Source organism: Hypomesus transpacificus, chromosome 4 (genome assembly GCF_021917145.1).
Source record: "Hypomesus transpacificus isolate Combined female chromosome 4, fHypTra1, whole genome shotgun sequence".
Classification (NCBI taxonomy): domain Eukaryota; kingdom Metazoa; phylum Chordata; class Actinopteri; order Osmeriformes; family Osmeridae; genus Hypomesus; species Hypomesus transpacificus.
In genome coordinates this window covers 4,534,561-4,553,905 of record NC_061063.1, presented here as the reverse complement: position 1 = coordinate 4,553,905, position 19,345 = coordinate 4,534,561, and the positions used below count along the sequence as shown (strand labels likewise).

Below are 19,345 nucleotides of genomic sequence, written 5' to 3'. Positions count from 1 at the left end.
TTACAGATATTATTTTAAGTAACCAAGTAACCAAACCTTTGCCTCTTGTTTATTAGACATTCAGCAGTACATTTAGCAGTGCATCGTAATGCACCGTAGCTCTAAGTGATTAGACATGCAGGGAAATAACAGCATACCTGCTTGGCATGCAGCTGGACAGGGGCTCCACTCGCTGTAGGGGGTGACTATGCAGTCTCTCTTGCAGGGCAGAAGACAGGGGCGCACGGTGTCTGGACGGAGACTCTCCGGGCACCTGAAATCACATCATTTAGATGCTTCTTACAGCCTCATACATACAAAGAACCAGGGCCACAAAAAAGCGCTTCAGCATCTTGAAAAAAACAAAACAACAACCTGGATCTCTGCCAAAGAAAGCATGCTGGAAGCTCCCTCACAGGCTGTGTTCAGTCATGTACCTCGACAGCGGGAGTTTGTGTGTGTGTGCGCGTGATTAAAACCCACGATGATACTCATCCATAAAATACATTTCACGTACCTACAGCGTTTATCGGTCTTAGCGGTTTTCTTTCCGCAGTTTATTTCTAGACCAGCAGTCATTCGTTTATCGATGATTGGCTCCTACTGCTTAAGAGGCTGGTGTGACAGGCTCGCAGCCATGACAACACACTCTGATTGCTGGCGCATTCTAATGTGCTCCTATTTCGTAGATCGACTAGTGCTTCTCAGCATGTGGCAGCACTGTGGAACTCTGGGTAGAGAATCCTGGTTGGGAGGAGGAGGGGGGCAGGTGGGGGAGAGGAGGTTTGTGTGTGTGTGTGTGTGTGGGGGGGGGGGGTTAAAGCCGGAACCCACCCCGGGCTCATCTCCATACTCAGCATGGGACTGAGCGAGGCTGCCTGAACGCTCCTTCGCGTGCCTGCCAGAATAATGCAACTATCAAGCTGAATGAACTAAATAGAGAACTCCTCTCCCCAACGGATGCCTCGGGGTGGGGAAAAAAAAAGACCCAGATGCTTAAAACGACGAGCCCCGAGTGCTCCTCATCTCACACCTCAGCCAGACGCCAGCGACAACGGAGCGGCAGGCGCTGGCAACGGTACCGGCCCATGGGCGGACGGTGCTTTTTTTAAAATGAATGCTAAATAAGGGCTTTTATGAAGCCCGGACTGGGAGAGCCCTGTTGGAGGACGAGGAAGACGTGAGCCGTGGGGCGAACGTGCAGCCGTAACAGGAAGCATCTGCGCTGGCTATCAGAAGCAGCACATCAGCATAACCGCTCGGCAGCACGTTCTGTCTCAGCCATTTGCTTTTAACGGCATCGTTTCAGGACATTAGGATCGAGCTAACGCTCATCTGCGCCCAATGGGAGAGAGGGACCCGCACTTACTTTTTGGGCGGCACCTGGCCCACGTTGACGCGGACGCAGATGACCTTCCGCGTCTGCATGCCCACGGAGCAGGTGGCGTCGTCGCCCCGGGACTGCCCCAGAGAGGAGTTAGGGGCGGGGATGGAGGTGTCCTCGATGCACTGGCCCCAGGGCCCTGTCTGCCAGTGGTACACCGTACACGGGTGCTCGTTACAGCTCCGGGCCTCCTGCAGGGCGCTGATATTCGGGCATTGGACTCCACCTGGCACACACGCACATACACACACCCAGAAATGAAGGAGCACACACACACATGAACGAACACACAGACACACACACATGAACGAACACACAGACACACACACATGAACGAACACACAGGCACACGGGTGTATACGAACGGACACACGCACACACGTGTACACGAAGGAACGCACACAAATGGATGAATACACGCACACCCACATACATAAAAGACAACTGACATCAAATGCTGTACCTATATGGGTATGTCATGTGTGTAGGTACTGTATAGGAGGGGTAGGGATGAAAGGCTGTATGCTGGACACCTTCTCAGCCAATTGGGTGTATCTCTCTGTGATGCTAACACAATGTAGCAGAGGAACCAGCGCTGGGGTATTCCATTCAAAGGCTCTCTGTTTCAGCTCATCTCACCCAAATAATTCATGCAGCTTTACTGCATGAATGTGTGTGTGTGCGAGAGAGAGACAGAGAGAGGGGAGAGAGAGAGAGAGAGAGAGAGAGAGAGAGAGAGAGAGAGAGAGAGAGAGAGAGAGAGAGAGAGAGAGAGAGAGAAGAGAGAGAGAGGGAGCGAGAGAGAGGTTTTTTCTTTATCTCTGTCTTTCCTTTGATTTCTCTCACTGGGTAAAAAAAAAATCAAAACCAAACAGAGTGACAAAGATAACCAGGTATTCTCCCTTGGGGGGCGCGGACAGATATGAGTTAGAGGGGGCAGGGGGGGGCAGGGGGATAAGAACGTGAAGGGGACAGGATGTGAACCCTCAGCCCTCTCCCCCTCCAGCCCCACCACCGTCACCACCACCACACAGGCTTGTCATTAGCTGCCACCGTCGCCCCAGGGAAATAGGCCGCCTCCAGGGGAAGGTCAGCCGTTACCTGGGCGATAGGCATTGAGCGAGAACGACTGATCGATGCCGGAGTGGGAACAAGCAGATAAGGCCACACTTGGAGGGCCTCTGCTCTTTCTTCCGTCGAGGGCCGCAGAGATAGAAGAAACAATTGATCACCGGCAGGCAGGCAGGCCGATGCCCTTCACTGGGCAATTCATAAAAGATATTATTGGATTTCATCCCAATGTTCATTAATCAGCCGGCAAGCTCGTTGGAGAGCTCATTTGTGATGACATTATTGATGCCACTGTACTCTCTGTGTATAAATGAGACAGTTTTATCGACACTTGAAGGTGCAAGTGTCACCAATTTATCTAGTGAGGTGTGTATGAAAATTGAATCTGGAGCAAGTGGAGGGTGTCTCAAATCTGAGCTCTGCTAATACGGTGTTTCTTATGTCTTCACAGGAAGTCTTTCTAGTTCCCCTCCAGAGGTGCAGACCCCGGTATCTCTCCAGACAAAAAAGGGTTCTCTCTCTCTCTCTCTGAGCGGTGTCTTGTCCATGAGTTAATCCTGTGTGTCACTACCAAAGGGGTGTTCCAGGCCTGGTGTAATTACTTAGCTTGGGCGTCGCTACGTGCTTAGCCTGAATTAGGAGACAAAGTATGAGCTGCTCTGTTGCTTTGCGCTGGCGGACTGACTGAGCCCGGACTGAGCGGGGATGCAGAAGTGCATGCTGGGTACTGACAGGTGCTGTCTCGGACCAGCCCGCCGGGTGCAGATGGCCAGGAGAGCGAGGTTGGATGAGAACACACACACACACAGAGACACTAGCATGACTGTAAAAACAGACACACACACATACACCAGCCTGGCTGGCACATGCAGAAACACACGCACGCACACACACCAGCCTGCTGGATATCTACAGTAGACAGTGTCTGCTGAATCATTGGAAAGGAAAGTCAGCGAGCACTCATACTCTATGGTGTTCCGGCATATCTTCCCTTAAGTCAGCGCGCCATCAATAACACTTGATTGTATCCGTGCGTAAAGGGTGTAAGCCTTGTAAAAAGCCACGCGTTGGCATCTAGAGAACCTGCCGGTGGGAGAACCCACTACTACTACAACAGCAGGGGGCTGTAAAACCTCCCATAACAACCCACACATGCCTGTTATCACTCTGTCTCTTGTCTGTGGTGCTTGGGCTTTTGGTGTAAGTGGGCTGTGAAGTGTCTGACTGTCAGTTGGGGGAGGGGGGGTCTGGGGGGGGGGGCCCGGAGCATCTCTCACTCTCTCACATGGCATTGCTGCCCTATCACACTCTCCCATCCACAGCTCCGCTCACCAGGGGGTTTACAGCACTCAAGCACTAAGGAACCCTCATTACTGGGACTACACTACCCACAGTCAAGGGCTTTTTTTCTCCTTCAAGAGCAAGGAGATATTGCTGAGCCAGCAGACATGGGAAGGGATAGACTGCCATCCTGGTAGCCGTATATCTACATGTTATCTACTGACAGATGCATCTACTACTAAATATGTGAAGGGAGCATTTTATACATCAGCTGAAACATCTAGGACGTTCTACGTTTGTTTAAGAGCACAGGAGATGCTTATACCGAAGAGAGCAGGGACCTTTGGCACCTGTGACAGACCTTGAGAGGACGGCAAAATGCAAAAGTTATCAACCCTGTGACCGAAATTAGAGCATTTCTGACAGACATAAATACTAAGCACTGGGCATCTACAGTAAACATGGCTGAAAGTCAACTAGAACCACTTGACGTCTATCTAGCTGGCTACCCTCTAGTCTAAAACGACACGTCTCCTTACCATGCATCACTGTTACCCAAGCCACAACCTGGGCAGTGGCTGCAGAGAAGCATCGAGAAGAATTCATTAAGCGTTGACATTCTATTGGGAGTACACCGCTCAGGACAAAGACAGGTGGGGTAGCACTTGCCTCAGCAACCTGCTTAGACAATCTAGAAGTGTCTCCTGTGATTTGTGGGTGGGTGTACTTGTGTGTCTGTGTGTTCTAGTGTGTGTCTGTGTGTTCTAGTGTGTGTGTGTGTCTGTGTGTTCTAGGTGTGTGTGTGTTTGTGCTCTGGACTCACCTTGGCCTGCGTTGTAGGCCAGGATGGAGCGAGCCCTGGTCTGCTTGCCCTCCGTGTTCTTTCCTGAGCAGGTGTGGGAGCACTGGCTCCAGGATGTCCAGGGGCTCAGCACACAGTCCTTGGGGCACGGCACCTCACACACCACGGGCATGGGCAGGATGGCATCGCGACACAGCTGTCGGTCCACGTACTCCCCTACACACACAGACGGACAGACAGACGGAGAGCATGAGGGGGAGAGAAGGAGACAGAAAGTGTGTGTGTGTGTGTGTGAGAGAGAGAGAGAGAGAGAGAGAGAGAGAGAGAGAGAGAGATTGTGAGGAAGAGAGCCTGGATGCGTCAGCCTCACATGTGTCGACACACTCGTGTTCCACTAAGCATTGATGCATACAGTATCAATGACTGAAAAGAAAAGGTACGTTAGCGACAGTGTGTTTACATCATGCTACTCTACACAATTGTAGCCTAGCTTTTCAGACAAACACAAACTCCAGCCAGAACTGTCAGACTCAGGGAAACACCAAGGTGATAACAGCTCCTGCAACAACACCATTTATGACCTCATGCATAAATACTGAGGTTTATGCTACTTTGACTTTCAGATTCAGTCAGGCATTAGTGTAATCTGCGTCTCTTGACTTTGATAGCCGGCATGAAAGAGAAATATAAACGTTTCTGAGGCAAATGCATCCTTGAGACAGAGGCTTACACGCGTTGAATAAATCCCGCTGCATCTGCTGTATCAGACCATGTTGCTGATGGGAGACCGTTAGGGTCAGGGTTCAATCCTTATCCGAACATGAATAAAATGTTCAGTCTCCCGCCAATCTCATCTGGGTTTGACACTGACCGACTCATGCTTAGCACTGGCCTTTAACATTCTGAAATATAGATATGTACGTTTAATAAAAAGACATCTTTGGTAGGTAAACTACTAGAAATGCAGGAGTTGAATAATTGTTTTTTTTATTTTAAGGAAGATATACCCTGATGCCCATATCCCTGTGTGTTTAAAACCCAACGGTAAAAGTATGGAAACGGCCACAGCATAAAGAGAAGGGGTTCAGCTGAAGTTCAGCAGCCTCCAATATGCATTAATACAACATTATCCTCCTCCTCCGCACACGTGTAGGGAAATTAAAGGAGACAGCGCTGAGCTGAGGAAAGTGTAAAAAAGCCCATGGTGTTCTGAAAACATGAATGAAAGAGAATCCTCTCAGAGCCAAGACAAAGCCAAGCACAGTGAGCGAGATCTTTTCAGCTTGTCCATCACAAATTGAGGTTTGCTGGGGGAAACCTAGTTCTGGCGGGCCTTTGAACAGCTGCTACATTGCTTACCCTGAGGCCAGGACTCTCCAACCTGGTTCCTGGAGAACATAGCTTCCTTTACCATAGATGTTTGCTCCCACCCCAGTTGTAACTAACCTGAAACCTTTTTTGAATCAGGTGTGCTTTAGTAGATTCTGGATGGAGCAAACACCTACAAGGTAGCTTTCCAGGAAGCAGGTTGGAGAGCATTGTGCAGTTACTGTCAAAGAGAAAGGCTGAATCTGAGATCACCCTAGGCCTCAGTGTGGATCGTCCTAAACGGCTTATAGAGGAAACAGGGGATTTAGACATTTGAGGTCCTTTCAAGGTTTTTTGGCTCACTTAAAACACAGTGAGCCTCGCGACTAACTGGATTGTATTGATCTTGAGATCTACTCCACTGCCCCCAACCCCCCACCTTCCTCCACCCTCCACCCCGTTCCCATCACCCTGCCATGGGCCATATCAGTTCAAATAAAATCCCATTGAGCCAGGATGAGGAAGCAGTGAGTCAGATGACACTTTTGGAACCCCAGGGAACCAACAAATCAATTTCCATCAGCAGCAAACAACAGGGGATCAATAAGGTCCAGACAAGAGGGACCGATAGGGCCACCTGGGGGCCCTGGGGGATGGGGGGGGGGGCACTGATAGGGGTGGGGGGCCTGAATGGATCCCATCCTGGTGATGGATGATGGGAGAAGATCATGAAAGTGTTTGTGTGACACTGATGATTCAGAGGATGTCCTATTACGGGAACAATGTGAGTCTGGCTACTGTCAATTATGCACCCACAAGGAAACAGTTATGTGTTAACATGTCAACACCCCCCCAAAGAAACCTTCCTCTCAGACAATACACTCAATCTCTGGGTCTGGTTACTGTCACAAATCCATTCAGCAAAACTCTACAAAAAAGAAATCTGCAAAAAGCTCACATCTACAGTGCCCTCCAAAAGTATTGGAACAGTGAGGCCAATTCCTTTATTTTTGCTGTAGACTGAAAACATTTGGGCTTGACATCAAACGATGAATGTGAAACCAGAGATCAACGTTTCAGCTTTTATTTCCAGGTATTTACATCAGGATCTGATGCACAAATTAGAAAATATCACCTTTTTGTTCGAACCCACCCATTTGTCACGTGAGCAAAAGTATTGGAACATGTGACTGACAGGTGTGTTTTGTTGCCCAGGTGTGTCCTATTACATACATTATTCAATCAATAAATACCACTGAATGTCTACACTCAGGTTCAGATTGGGTAAGATAGGTTTTGTCTATGCAGACTGTATTCAGAGGTGAAAACAACATGAAAACCAGAGCGCTGTCTTTGGGTGAAAAACAAGCAATTGTGAGTCTTAGAGAAGATGGAAAATCAATCAGAGCCATTGCAGAAACATTGGCCATAGCCAGTACAACCATTTGGAATGTCCTGAAGAAGAAGAAAACTACTGGTGTACTAAGTAACAGACGTCGAACAGGTAGACCAAGGAAAACATCAGCAGTTGATGACAGAAACATTGTGAGAGCTGTAAAGAAAGACCCTAAAACAACTGTTAGTGAGATCAGCAACAACCTCCAGATGGCAGGAGTGAAGGTATCACTATCTACTGTTCGCAGAAGACTTCATGAACAAAAGTACAAGGGCTACACCAGAAGATGCAAACCACTCATTAGCAAGAAGAATAGGAAGGCCAGGCTGGAATTTGCCAAAAAGTACAGAGATGAACCTCAAAAATTCTGGGACAAAGTTTTATGGACTGATGAGACAAAGATTAACTTTTACCAAAGTGATGGAAAGGCTAAAGTTTGGAGAAAGAAAGGAACTGCTCATGATCCCAAACACACAAGCTCATCTGTGAAACACGGTGGAGGTAATGTCATGGCTTGGGCTTGCATGGCTTCTTCTGGGACGGGCTCATTAATCTTCATTGAGGATGTAACACATGATGGCAGCAGCAAAATGAACTCGGAAGTCTACAGAAACATTTTGTCTGCCAATTTAAGGAAAGATGCAACCAAACTGATTGGCAGAGCCTTCATCATGCAGCAAGATAACGACCCAAAACACACTGCCAAAACAACAAAGGAGTTCATCAGGGGCAAGAAGTGGAAGGTATTAGACTGGCCAAGTCAATCTCCAGACTTAAACCCTATAGAGCATGCATTTTACCTGCTTAAGAGGAGACTGAAGGGAGGAACCCCACAAAACAAACAACAACTGAAAGAGGCTGCAGTGAAAGCCTGGGAAAGCATCAAAAAGGAAGAATGCAAAAGTTTGGTGACGTCAATGGGTCACAGACTTGCTGCAGTTATTGAAAGCAAAGGATTTGCAACTAAATATTAAGTCTTATTCACTTAAATATGTTTTAAGTATATCTGTTCCAATACTTTTGATCACATGACAAATGGGTGGATTCAAACAAAATGTGATATTTTCTTAGTTGTGCATCAGATCCTGATGTAAATACCTGGAAATAAAAGCTGAAACGTTGATCTCTGGTCTCACGTTCATTATTTGATGTCAAGCCCAAATGTTTTCAGTCTACAGCAAAAATAAAGGAATTCGCCTCACTGTTCCAATACTTTTGGAGGGCACTGTATATCTGTCTGGCCCCGATTCTGGGAGGCGCCCAGGCAATCAAAAGAACAAGTTTCCTTTTAACGTCACACACATCAGACGAGTCAAGCGGTGTTCTCTACCTGTGTCTGAACCTCCGCTGACGGAAATGTACCAGCCGGCGTCTAACATCCTCTCCATTCAGCGTCTGCCACATCCGAGAAAGATTGCTTCTCTCACACACACTCGGAGATAATGGGGAAGAAAGGCAGACCGAATCCAACTCGACGGAGTGGAGCAGGCACACGTAATCTAATTTAGCAATAAGTCTGATTCAACAGGGTGCCGTGAGGAAACAAACAAGCCTGCTGTGTAGCTCAGTAGAGTGCCTTTCAGAGAAGGAAAGGGGGATGGAGAGGTCACCTCAAACTGAATCTGTTTTCTTCATCTCTCTTCTTCCTGTTCTCCGACAGCTACCTGGGCTTGTTAACTGTATAACTAAATGGGTTAATATAACACAGCTACCCTGTGGAATAGGAGGGATGGAGGGATGGAGAGAGAGAGAAGTAAAGGAGGGTATCTGGGAGAGGGCTGGTGTTTTATTATTTTACATCAGCAATGTATCTCATTCTGCTCATTCCTTGGGATCTTGATGGCTGGTAAAATGGGACTTGTCCCTCAGAGTAATACAGCTTCCAGTTGTGTGTTTGTATGCATGGAAACATAGAGTGCGGTGCTGTATCCATGAAGCATGTACACGGAGTGGGCTGTGTACAGAGAGTGCTGGGGATAAATCCTTCTAAAGGAAAGTTGTTTATGATCTATTTTACAAGAAGGAACACAGAGATGGGAAATGCCATGGCATAAATCTAGTACCCAGCTCAACTCAGCATCTCTCTGTTTGACCGAGAGATGACGGCAATTATCGCAACGGTGACAGGCATGCAGGTAGCACGGAGGGAGCGATGGTGCTGAATGGGAACCTTGATTACGACCATAATATGGAAACTGATTGAGGAGTGCGAACGCCCTCCCTCCCTCCTTCCCGCCTCCCTCCCTCCTTCCCTCCCTCCCTCCCTCCCTCCCTCCCTCCCTCCCTCCCTCCCTCCCTCCCTCCCTCCCTCCCTCCTTCCTTCCTTCCTTCCTTCCTTCCTTCCCTCCTTCCCTCCCTCCCTCCCTCCCTCCCTCCCTCCCTTCCTTCCTTCCTTCCTTCCTTACTTCCTTCCTTCCTTCCTTCCTTCCTTCATCCCTCCCTCCCTCCCTCCTTCCTTCCTTCCTTCCTTCCTTCCTTCCTTCCTTCCTTCCTTCCTTCCTTCCCTCCCTCCCTCCCTCCCTCCCTCCCTCCCTCCCTCCCTCCCTCCCTCCCTCCCTCTTCCACCTCCCTCTGCTTGCCTCTCCTCTCACTCTCATTCCCCTGGGGTCTCATTAACTGCCTGTATGCCATGCAACAGGAATGTCCTCTATAATTGCTAGATTCAAATGCAAAAATCGAATAGAGCTACAGGAGGGAGGGTGGGGGTGGGAGGGGGGATGGGGGATGGCAAAATACAATTATAACTCATAGTCCATAATTGAATCATTAATGCAATGTGGAATTCCTTCTAACACAACACAATAGTGTGAAAAGAGAAGGTCATAGTGGTAGTTATCTCATATTGCCATCTCAATTCTTTTGTCTTTTTAGCACCCAAGCTTATAGCCCTTAAATGAATTAGGCAGGTCCAATTTGGATTGTGTATGTCCATTAGGCTTGGGATTCACATTCCTTACTGCTTTCGTTGTTCAGAAATTGAGTCAGCTATACTGTTGAAATTAATCAAGTCAGGTAGTCAGGTAAATCAAATTATTGAAATTAGACTTCAAGTCATCCGTACGGACAAGTCTCCTTGGTGTACTCAACCAAAATGAACCTCCCAGATCATATTAAAAATGCATTAGTATGGTTTTCTCCAGGAACACAATAACAAATGTTTGCCCTGTATTAGACTGCCTCTGAGAATATTCATTTTTGTTGTGGCTTTTCTTTGTTTTTAGTTGGTTAGGAAGAAAAAAAAATCATTAAAGACAATCTAACAGCACACAATGGTGAGGTTGTCACTTGGGTCTGTGTGTGGGAGTGTAACAGACAGAGAGAGTGAAACAAAAAAAAGACAGAGAGTAAGAAAGAGAGAGAGAAAGAGAGAGAGACAAAGAGTGCTTCAGTTTGTACCTGCTGTGTCTGGTAAATATGCATTACAACAGGGCATTCCTTCCAAACGCAGCAAATAGGGGGAGTAAGTCTTTGATGTCAAACTAACAGAACTCTGCCTCTATTGCCCAGATTCATTTGGAGAGAATTAAAAAAACAGATGCAGTACCCAGTACACACTGTGTCTGTGTGTGTGTGTGTGTGATCCCTCAGGCAGTGCCAGCACAGCTCTCCCTGTGCCTCATCCTCTCAGCCAGCGCAATTACAGCCAGTCACTTGTGCCTGGCCCCAGGGACACTAGGCAGCAGGCTGGAGCGAGCTTGGCTTCAGTCAGGCCCTCAAGCACACACACACACGCACACACACACACGCACGCATACACATGCATTGACACACTCTCATTGACACAGTGCAAATACAAACACCGGCTCAAGCCTCAACAGACCTGTGTAATCTTAAAACAACAAAAACAACAACTTAACGTACAACAGCTACAAAAACAGCAATTATACATGTTGGGCACCAGTCCAGGGCTAAGGCCCAGCAGTGCCGGTTCAAGGGAAGACCAAGAAGCACAGGCACACAGCAATCTGCGTCCGTGAGCAGAAACATATTGTACACATCCTCAAAACAAGCTAGGGGTTTCTCCTCGTATGGTAATGAACTCATTCGATTATAATCCTAATCACATTACAGCACACAGATGTTGGTCTTTACCTTATTCTCCTCGAGAACTTACTAGGGGAAAATCGAATATAAAGGCCGAATCCCAATACTCCCCCCTTCCCCTTAGTTTTGCGTGTTACCGTGAGAGCTAGTGGTGTCCTAATACTTTTTTTGAGCTAGGGGTAGGGCTAAAACTAAGGGGTATACACCCCTTAAAACCAAGTAAGATCTGGAGCTTACTTGAAACCTAGGGCTATGTGAAAACTGCCCGACCGGCAACAATGGCGGCCAGATCATCCAGAGAGTCCGATAAATGTAATATTTAGGCACTTCACCCTACTTGCCTCGGGGGAATGTCCCTGCACTTACTGTAAGTCGCTCTGGATAAGAGCGTCTGCTAAATGACTAAATGTCCTCTCTGCTTACCGTCACTGTTGATGCACTGCACTTGTGGGACCTGTGTCCCCGGCCCGCACTCTTTCTCATTGTCCGGGACGCACTCCTCGAGTCTCACCAGCAGCCAATCGTAGCAGCTGGGGTCGTCACATGGTATGGCCTCCACCAGGTGCAGGCAATTCCCTGTGCCGGCCGTGGGCTCGTTGGCGATCCTCCTCTTCCTCAGTTTGAAACCTGTCGGAGAGCAACAGGAAGTCAGCGAGGTGATGAAGGCCGCTCTACCCCTGCTACCGTCAGGTGTGCACGGAGCCACACTTGTTCTGTGCTGTACACTCAAGCCATTTGAGCAACTTCAAAACATGAACTTCCCCCGACGGTCACAGTGTGCCTTTGATGAGAACCCGTAATGTTGCATTAACATGACAGGCCATTAAGCCGCACAGATGAGAGGAATTACAGGAACAGCTCCTCATAATGATTATTATTATTCTTCCCTCATTACGCCGGCTTTCACCCAAAGTGACTAATGTATGCAGCAATCCATTAATACGGCAGGGATTGGGTATATGGCTCAGATGAAGGGCATGCGAGCAGAGCCTGGGGCCCAGGGAGACCTGGGGGTGTGGGGGGGGGCGGGGTAACCATGAGAACCCATGCCCAGCCCAAGGTCACCTTCCCCCCAGCCTGGGGCCCTAATCACACCGCTGCCTGGGCCAGATAAGGCAGGAGGGCAGCAGGGTGCCTGCAGGACTCAGGTGGGGACCGCTCAATCTCCTCTCTGATTATTTCTATCCCCTTCTCTTTCTTCTTCTCCCTCGCACTGTTATTCAATCGGGCGGGTCAGCCGAACGTGTATTGTCATGTGCCGGAGGGCTGGGGTTTGGGTTTCATCTGGAGGGTTTAGGGTGTGGGAGGAGGGGGAGGTGGAGGAGGCCTGGGGAGTCCAGGGATCAGCCACTGCCTGGATCTCAGTTAGGGACAGTAAGGTGTGAATACTGAAAGAAGCCCCCTGCCTTAGAGCAGGAGGGTTCACTGTCCTGCGCACAAGCAAATACTGGAACCAAACCAGTCATATTTAGTGACCGCTGTAGGCTGGTGTGTATGTGTGTGTGTGTGTCTGTGCGCGGCCATAAGCACAGCAGATCTCTCATTAGCGAGACAGTTTGTTCCTGGGATTCATCAAATCTGTCTAGATCCAATCTCAGCCTGTACTCCTTCTGCCAGCCAAAATACACAGTGACAAACGTTTGCTAAGCTAAGGCTGGGCATCGCAGCACGATGACGTTCATGCTCCGTGTCAGGTGGATAAAGAAGATTTAGGACCCAGACGATCCCAGAGAGTCCACATCTCTCTCGATAATGAGAGCCTGTGTTTACACAGTCAAGTCTCCGTGTGTGTGTGTGTGTGTCTCTCGTGCGTGAGTTTTATGACATCAAGCAGGAAACGGCGCACGATGGCGGAACCAGAGTGAGAGGATCCATCATTAAGATGCATCGAGGAGAATTTCCAGCCATCCCCCCACATTTGAGGCGCTTCATTAAGGGAGAGTCAATATGCATCAGTCATTGCGGAGGCCGCTGTTCCTGCGATAATTAAGGGCTGAGCCAGCGAGCGTGTCAGCCTGGCTGATGGACTAGCACCAACTGTCACGTCGCCTAACAAAGAGGGAGAAAGGGACACCGCCAACGCCAAACCCCCTTTTACCTCAGCCCTCCGTCGCTGCCCCCCCCCCCCCCCACTGCTACCCTTCTGTCTGTCCATCAAGCAGCCACCCACCCGTCTGTCTGCCTGAATGTTTGTCTGTTCCTCACCCTCTCTTTTTCTCTTTCCCTTTGTCACTTGTCTTTCCCTCTTTTCCAGGGCACGAACACCATAGGGCTTGGTGATAATGAGGAACCCTGCATCTCTTTCTGTCATTAAGTCTGTTAATGACATCTGTGGGACCTGCCTTATATACTGCACAGCCACTACAAACACCCGCTGTAGCTAATACATCAACAAATGACTTGTCGGCAGCCTTTCGCCTCAAATTCCGACTTCAGGAGATGTTCACATTTGATCCCCATTTCCATATTCTAAAGTAGAGTTTATTTTGGACGACACAAATGTTGTGTGTTTTTGTTTTATTTTCAATCTTTTAAGGATCATTACACACGCCGCAAGCTTGAAGTGTCTCAGGGCAGGGAGGGGACGGTGAAGACAGCCCATTGTGAGACTCAACTCACAGTCATAACTCACATTTGGACAAATTCGACAAAACAAAGAGTTTGTGCGGGAACACAGACCGTATGTTCACGAATGTCAATACACCCTTCAATAAAGCCTGACATTGATTAGAAACAGTGATATGATAGAGGTCGACGCCGGATACTGCCGTACATTTTAACGAGCGAGCCTCTCCGCTGACGAGGATGTCTGGTGGCTGATGTGTACCTACCTTTCTTGGCTGCTTGGTCCTGGCAGTTCTCGAAGGTGCAGGGCCCCCAGGCGCTCCAGGAGGACACGTCACACTCCACAGGACAGGCCATGTTGCACAGCTGGGTGGTGCTGGGGGCCATGCCCAGACACAAGTCACTATCTACGGGCCTGGATGCTGGAGGAACACAGACACAGATAGACAGCGGGTGAGTGTGTTGGAGGATCTGTGGACCTGTGTACCTGACCTCTTTCACTCCAGGAGGCCGAATACAACTCGAGGCTAATGACTTTGTTGTTTTTGTTAGGGCCCTTCCGACTTCACAGTCCCCGCTCGCAAAACCTTTTGAAAACACAGAGAGCGTTCGCGGGACGTTTGGCCTTTCATTCACTCCCATCTTCTCTCTTTCATTTTTCCCCGTACCGTCCGACTCTGACACAACAAAGCTTTTTGTTTCCCTCCCCTCTCCCAGGCCGCAGGTGAGGCTGCCTGCTGCCTGCTGCCTCCAGCTGCACTCTGTGCTGAAAGAGGCAGTGAAGCAGTGAGGCAGTCAGGTAGGGAGCTGTGGGTGACTCTCTGCAAGGTCATCACATTGATGAATCATTCCCCCTCGCCACATCACTAAACCCAGTCTCATTCACATGCAAATTACCTCCACTTGGCCAAACGTGTGTCTTTTAAATGGAGCCTCCCAAAAATAGGTGTGTACTTTGTGTGTGTGCGTGTGTGGGAGTCTTTGTGCGTCGTGTGGAGCAATACCATCTGATGTTTTCTCCTAATCGTGCAGCCCATTATTCTTTTTTTATTGTCAAATCCCTCTGGGCAAGCTAACAGAACAGGCGCAATCAAATGGAGTACGTACGTCCATAAGCTTTAAAAAGGTATTAAGTGGATGCTTACTACCTGTGTTTTCCAGGCCAAGCAGCTGTCAGAGAGCGCAGGCTCCTAATGACCTGTTGGTGATGATAATGACTCCACATGTTTACACATCACATACACTGAGCCCTCCGCCAGACAGCCCATTTTCATCTAAAGGATTTTACAAGTGGTTTGTTCTCTGTGTTGCATTAGTAGACAATGGCTAGACAATATTCCCGTCCCTCTCGCTCCGTCTCCCTGTGTCGGCAGCAGAGCATGTCTCCTGGCCGTAATAAAGGATGATTAATGAACACCTCGTCGCAGGCTGACCTTGCACAGGTGGCCCGTCTCTACCTCTCCTGCCAGATGGGCCGGGCTTCCCCCTCCCCTCCACGCAGAGATTCCAGGGCCCAATTCAGGCCCCCTTGCAGCCTGAGCCGACCCCCTGCTGCTCACGCTTTCCCCTTCTCCCCCTCGTCTCCCCGCCCCCCCCACCCACCGGCAGGCATCATCAATAACTCCGCTGCCTTTGGCTGCTGAGAGGCACGCCATGATACTAACCAGGGTGCAGTATACCCCCACTCCCCCTTCACCCCCACCACACTCACCACCCCAACCACATTGATTAAACAATCGAAACAGACCCAGCTGGAAAGCGAGTAAGCATCACAGCCGATACGGTGGTATCAGCGTTCTCTCTCCCTCCATCTCCCTCCCTCCATCTCCCTCCCTCTCTCCCTCTCTCCCTCTCTCTCTGTCTCTCTCTCTCTCTCTCTCTCCCTCTATCTCTCCCTCTCTCTCTCTCTCTCTCTATCTCTCTCCAACCATCCCTTTGTCCTCCCCCTCCAGTGACTGGTAATGAACATAGATATTGAGACAGCTGCTTTTCCCCCTTTCCGCCGTGTCTGCAGGCCCCCTGCCGAGAGAAAAATAAACCAGAGTCTTGTTTTGCCAAATACAAGACGCTGAATGAGACATTGTGCCGGCAGGGAGAACCAGGGTGGAACGATGTCTTTCAGTAGCACAATGCACCCTTCATAGCGGCCTGTTGGCATTCATAGCGTGCTTCCCAAAAGCCAGCCGTAATCCCTGAATGATTGAAGCAGAGTTTTTGGTCCAAATAAAGCCTCCATTTCCCTATGTAGATCAGAGAGGAAGTGTGTGGGTCCATAAAAGATGGGGACAGAACATAGGAGTAATCTGACTGGGGGCGATGGTCCAGAGGCCTTTGGGAGTTTGCAGAAATGCCTGGCTCAGTTTCATCGGGACTTACATACCATCCTTGAAAGCAAATGACAAGATGACTTCATCTGAAAATATGATAGAGCGCATATTTCTTTATGCTTAGGTTTTCCTCCCAGAAGGTTGTTGTCTGAGCCCATGGTCTGTATATAACAGGTGGGAGATTTTGGCTTGCATATTACCTGCTTTATTGAATTGAAGGTGTGTTGTGCAGATTGTTTTAAGGTGAGGAGAGACATTAAGAGTATGTGGAATGAATCGGTGAATGCAGAGGCAAACAAGGAGAGATATTTTCCACAGTATGAGGGAGCCTTAATGAGGTGGAACTATTTTATTAGATTCAATTAAATTGTAGCCTACATCTCTCTCTCTCTCTCTCTCTGTGTATGTCAAACTTCTAACTGCATCACTTGTTCGGCTGGCTCGCAGCAGCTGCAGCCATTTGAATAATTTCTGTGAGCAGTGGCTAGTCCAGCCCCCGGACCAGATGGACAGAGAGAGTGTGTGTGTGCATGTGTGTGTGTGTGTGTGTGTGTGTATCAGCCCAGGATAAGCATGGGCACAGCACCAGGCCAAGTCGCTTCTACACACACAGCAAAGGACCACCACTTCACTCAACGCTCATACTCCACCCCCAACTCTCCCTCCCTCCCTCCCTCCCTCCCTCCCTCCCTCCCTCCCTCCCTCCCTCCCTCCCTCCCTCCCTCCCTCCCTCCCTCCCTCCCTCCCTCCCTACTCCTTCCTTCCTTCCCTCCCTCCCTCCCTTCCTCAGTCCCTCTCTCTTTCTCGCACTTGCTCACAAGCATTAGCATAGTCCTGCAGGCCGTCTCCAGATGTACAGCCCAGTTTAAAACCCTCTAATTCTCTCTTCCCTTTCACACATGGCTGCCAATACGTGGTGAATCAGCATCCGTGAGAGTGTGCACAGGGCTGGAGAAGGGGATCTGGGGACGGGGAGCAGGTTGGGGGGAGGGTGGGGTGGGGGTGCAGGAGTGGAGGCGGCAGCAGGGATCCCTCCACACGCTGGCCAACTTCCACCCTCAACTAACCCTGCTCTGCAGGCGTGACATGGAGCCGGCCTGACAGGTGTGACAAAACATGTGCAGCGTCAGATGTGTGTCTTTGCCGGTTCAGCGGAGTGTGCACGAACATGCTTTATAAATCATTGTCTGGGGGTGGGGAGCGTCTGCTAGGAAAGCCAATCGTGCTGACGAGGTCATTTAGCTGCGTTGTCTTGGCGATAACGGGCTAATGATGGGAGTATAATAAGAGCATGTAGCCGGGCTGACGGAGGCGTGGGTGTGTGGATGGAGCTGATGCCTGCCGGGAAAACTACCTTCTTTGCTCTTGAGGGCGCTGAGGTTGGACGGCATGTCGGAAGGGGCCTGGACGCAGTACACCTCGCGGTTCTGGACCCCGCCCCCGCAGAGCCCCGTCTGGTTGCCACGGCGACGGTCCTGTTGGCTTAGCAACGTGTCCACCCGGCACTCGCTCCATTCCGTGGTCTTCCAGTTGTACCTGCAGAGAAGGAGAGGCAAGAGGCCGCCTTTAAGAAAGGGTAAACTGTACATGTGACTTCCCTCCAGGCGAGCCAGTGAAACAGGGCCTTTTACACAGACAGATGCCAAGCCAAAGCTGTGCATTCTAAGAAGGCGACTGATTATTAAGCCCCATTTCATTATGTGGAACAAGGTCATGCATTTTTACTACATGCAATTGATTTGACGTGTTTTGTAGAGAGCCATCCATAGAGCAGATCGCTATACTTTCCCACGCTAGGCCTGGCTGAGATGCTGTTTCATTTCCCGGTGCAAAAATAACAAACAGTTTTTGTTCATCATTTTAATTTAGCTCCCCACCCCAAGAGGATTGCTTGCTTAGTTGAAGAAGTACAAAACACTGCAATAAACTTTGCATCATCTTGCCTAATTTCCTGGAAATAAACAAATCACAGAGAAAAGCCTGCTTAAAGTCTTATTTGTATTCTATATTGTACGGCTCACTGCAAGGAGAGTCCTGAATGAGATGACTGTGCTGCCAAGTCAAACCGTATTGGAGGAAGCATTTGTTGAGAGCCTAATCTATACTTGTCCTTAGAAAAAGCTTGATGACGTCAACCAGTCCTTATCATTTCGTCTACTGTTTGCCTCAGGAGTTTCCATAGTCCCGGTTTTCCCTCTGAGAACACGATGACCTAAATGATCCTCCATAGATACAATCACCTGTTCCAGCTACACAGAGATTACAGGCTGTCCTCTGGAGGAGCTAGTCACAGGGCTAACTGCCTCTGCTTCACTGCTCATCCAGCCACTATTTTTTCACCCCAAGGGTTAGAATACGCAGGGCCCTTGCCTCTGTCTCCACGGCAATAATGGAATTAATTTGAGGTCAGCAATGAAAGAGCTCCATATTCATGAGCACTGTGGTTCTCTCTCTCTCTCTCTCTATCACCACAGCGCTGCACCGCAACAATGAGGCCCATGGGACACCAATGCATCATGGGGCTTTGAGTCTCCCAGATGGGGACACCTTCTAAAAAGAGATATTCTTCAATAATATAGACTGGGTCATGGCCACAGGGGTCACACTTCTTTTCATGCTCTCTTTAAAACCGAGACGACCGGTGCTTGCTGCCTGAGTTGATTTATCTTCCTACCAGTGCAACAATGGCTGATATTGCCAATTAAAGTCCAGCTGTAAATGGAACACATGGTTCCACTTCAATCACATAGACCAAGGCTGGTCCTATTCAGAATCTGCACTGTGATGTTGCTTAATGTACTGCAGTCTATGTGACCAACCATTGATTTAAGGATCATAAAATCCGTCTCCTTATTACAACCAACGTTTCACATTGAGTCTATTTATGTGCATAAAGCTGAGTCCAGATGCAATCGTATGAAACGTCTTTATGTACTGTTGTGATTAAGTCTATACATCCAAACCCTGGTAAGCCACCAACCCTCTGATCACTGAGACCGTATAAACTGTAACGTGGTTATGTTGTTTCCAGCTGCTAGGGCAGAGCCTCTGGAGGTTGAGCTGTTTCTTATCCAGCTCTATCCTGGGACTTGGTGCCTCAATGTCCCATGTGTTTAGAGATTCAATACAAAAGTAATTAATTAATCAACACTTGTGCAATTTGAGTAAATTGTAGTTAAGATAAGTAG

At 48.9% G+C, this 19,345-nt stretch overlaps 1 protein-coding gene across 7 annotated transcripts in view; it reads right to left on the bottom strand.

The window, feature by feature from the left end:
* Positions 1 to 19,345, bottom strand: part of thsd7aa (thrombospondin, type I, domain containing 7Aa) — a 92,752-nt gene that overhangs the window by 22,766 nt on the left and 50,641 nt on the right. For all 7 annotated transcript variants that reach the window (XR_006956002.1, XR_006956001.1, XR_006956003.1 and 4 more), the window contains 6 exons: positions 17,512 to 17,693; positions 14,097 to 14,252; positions 11,689 to 11,892; positions 4,539 to 4,733; positions 1,349 to 1,589; positions 138 to 253 (listed from right to left, as the gene is read on the bottom strand). Coding sequence is in view for 4 of the 7 variants with exons in the window: in XM_047018786.1 (XP_046874742.1) it covers positions 138 to 253; positions 1,349 to 1,589; positions 4,539 to 4,733; positions 11,689 to 11,892; positions 14,097 to 14,252; positions 17,512 to 17,693 (1,094 nt within the window). In the remaining 3 variants the exon portion in view is untranslated. The remainder of the gene's footprint in view (positions 1 to 137; positions 254 to 1,348; positions 1,590 to 4,538; positions 4,734 to 11,688; positions 11,893 to 14,096; positions 14,253 to 17,511; positions 17,694 to 19,345) is intronic.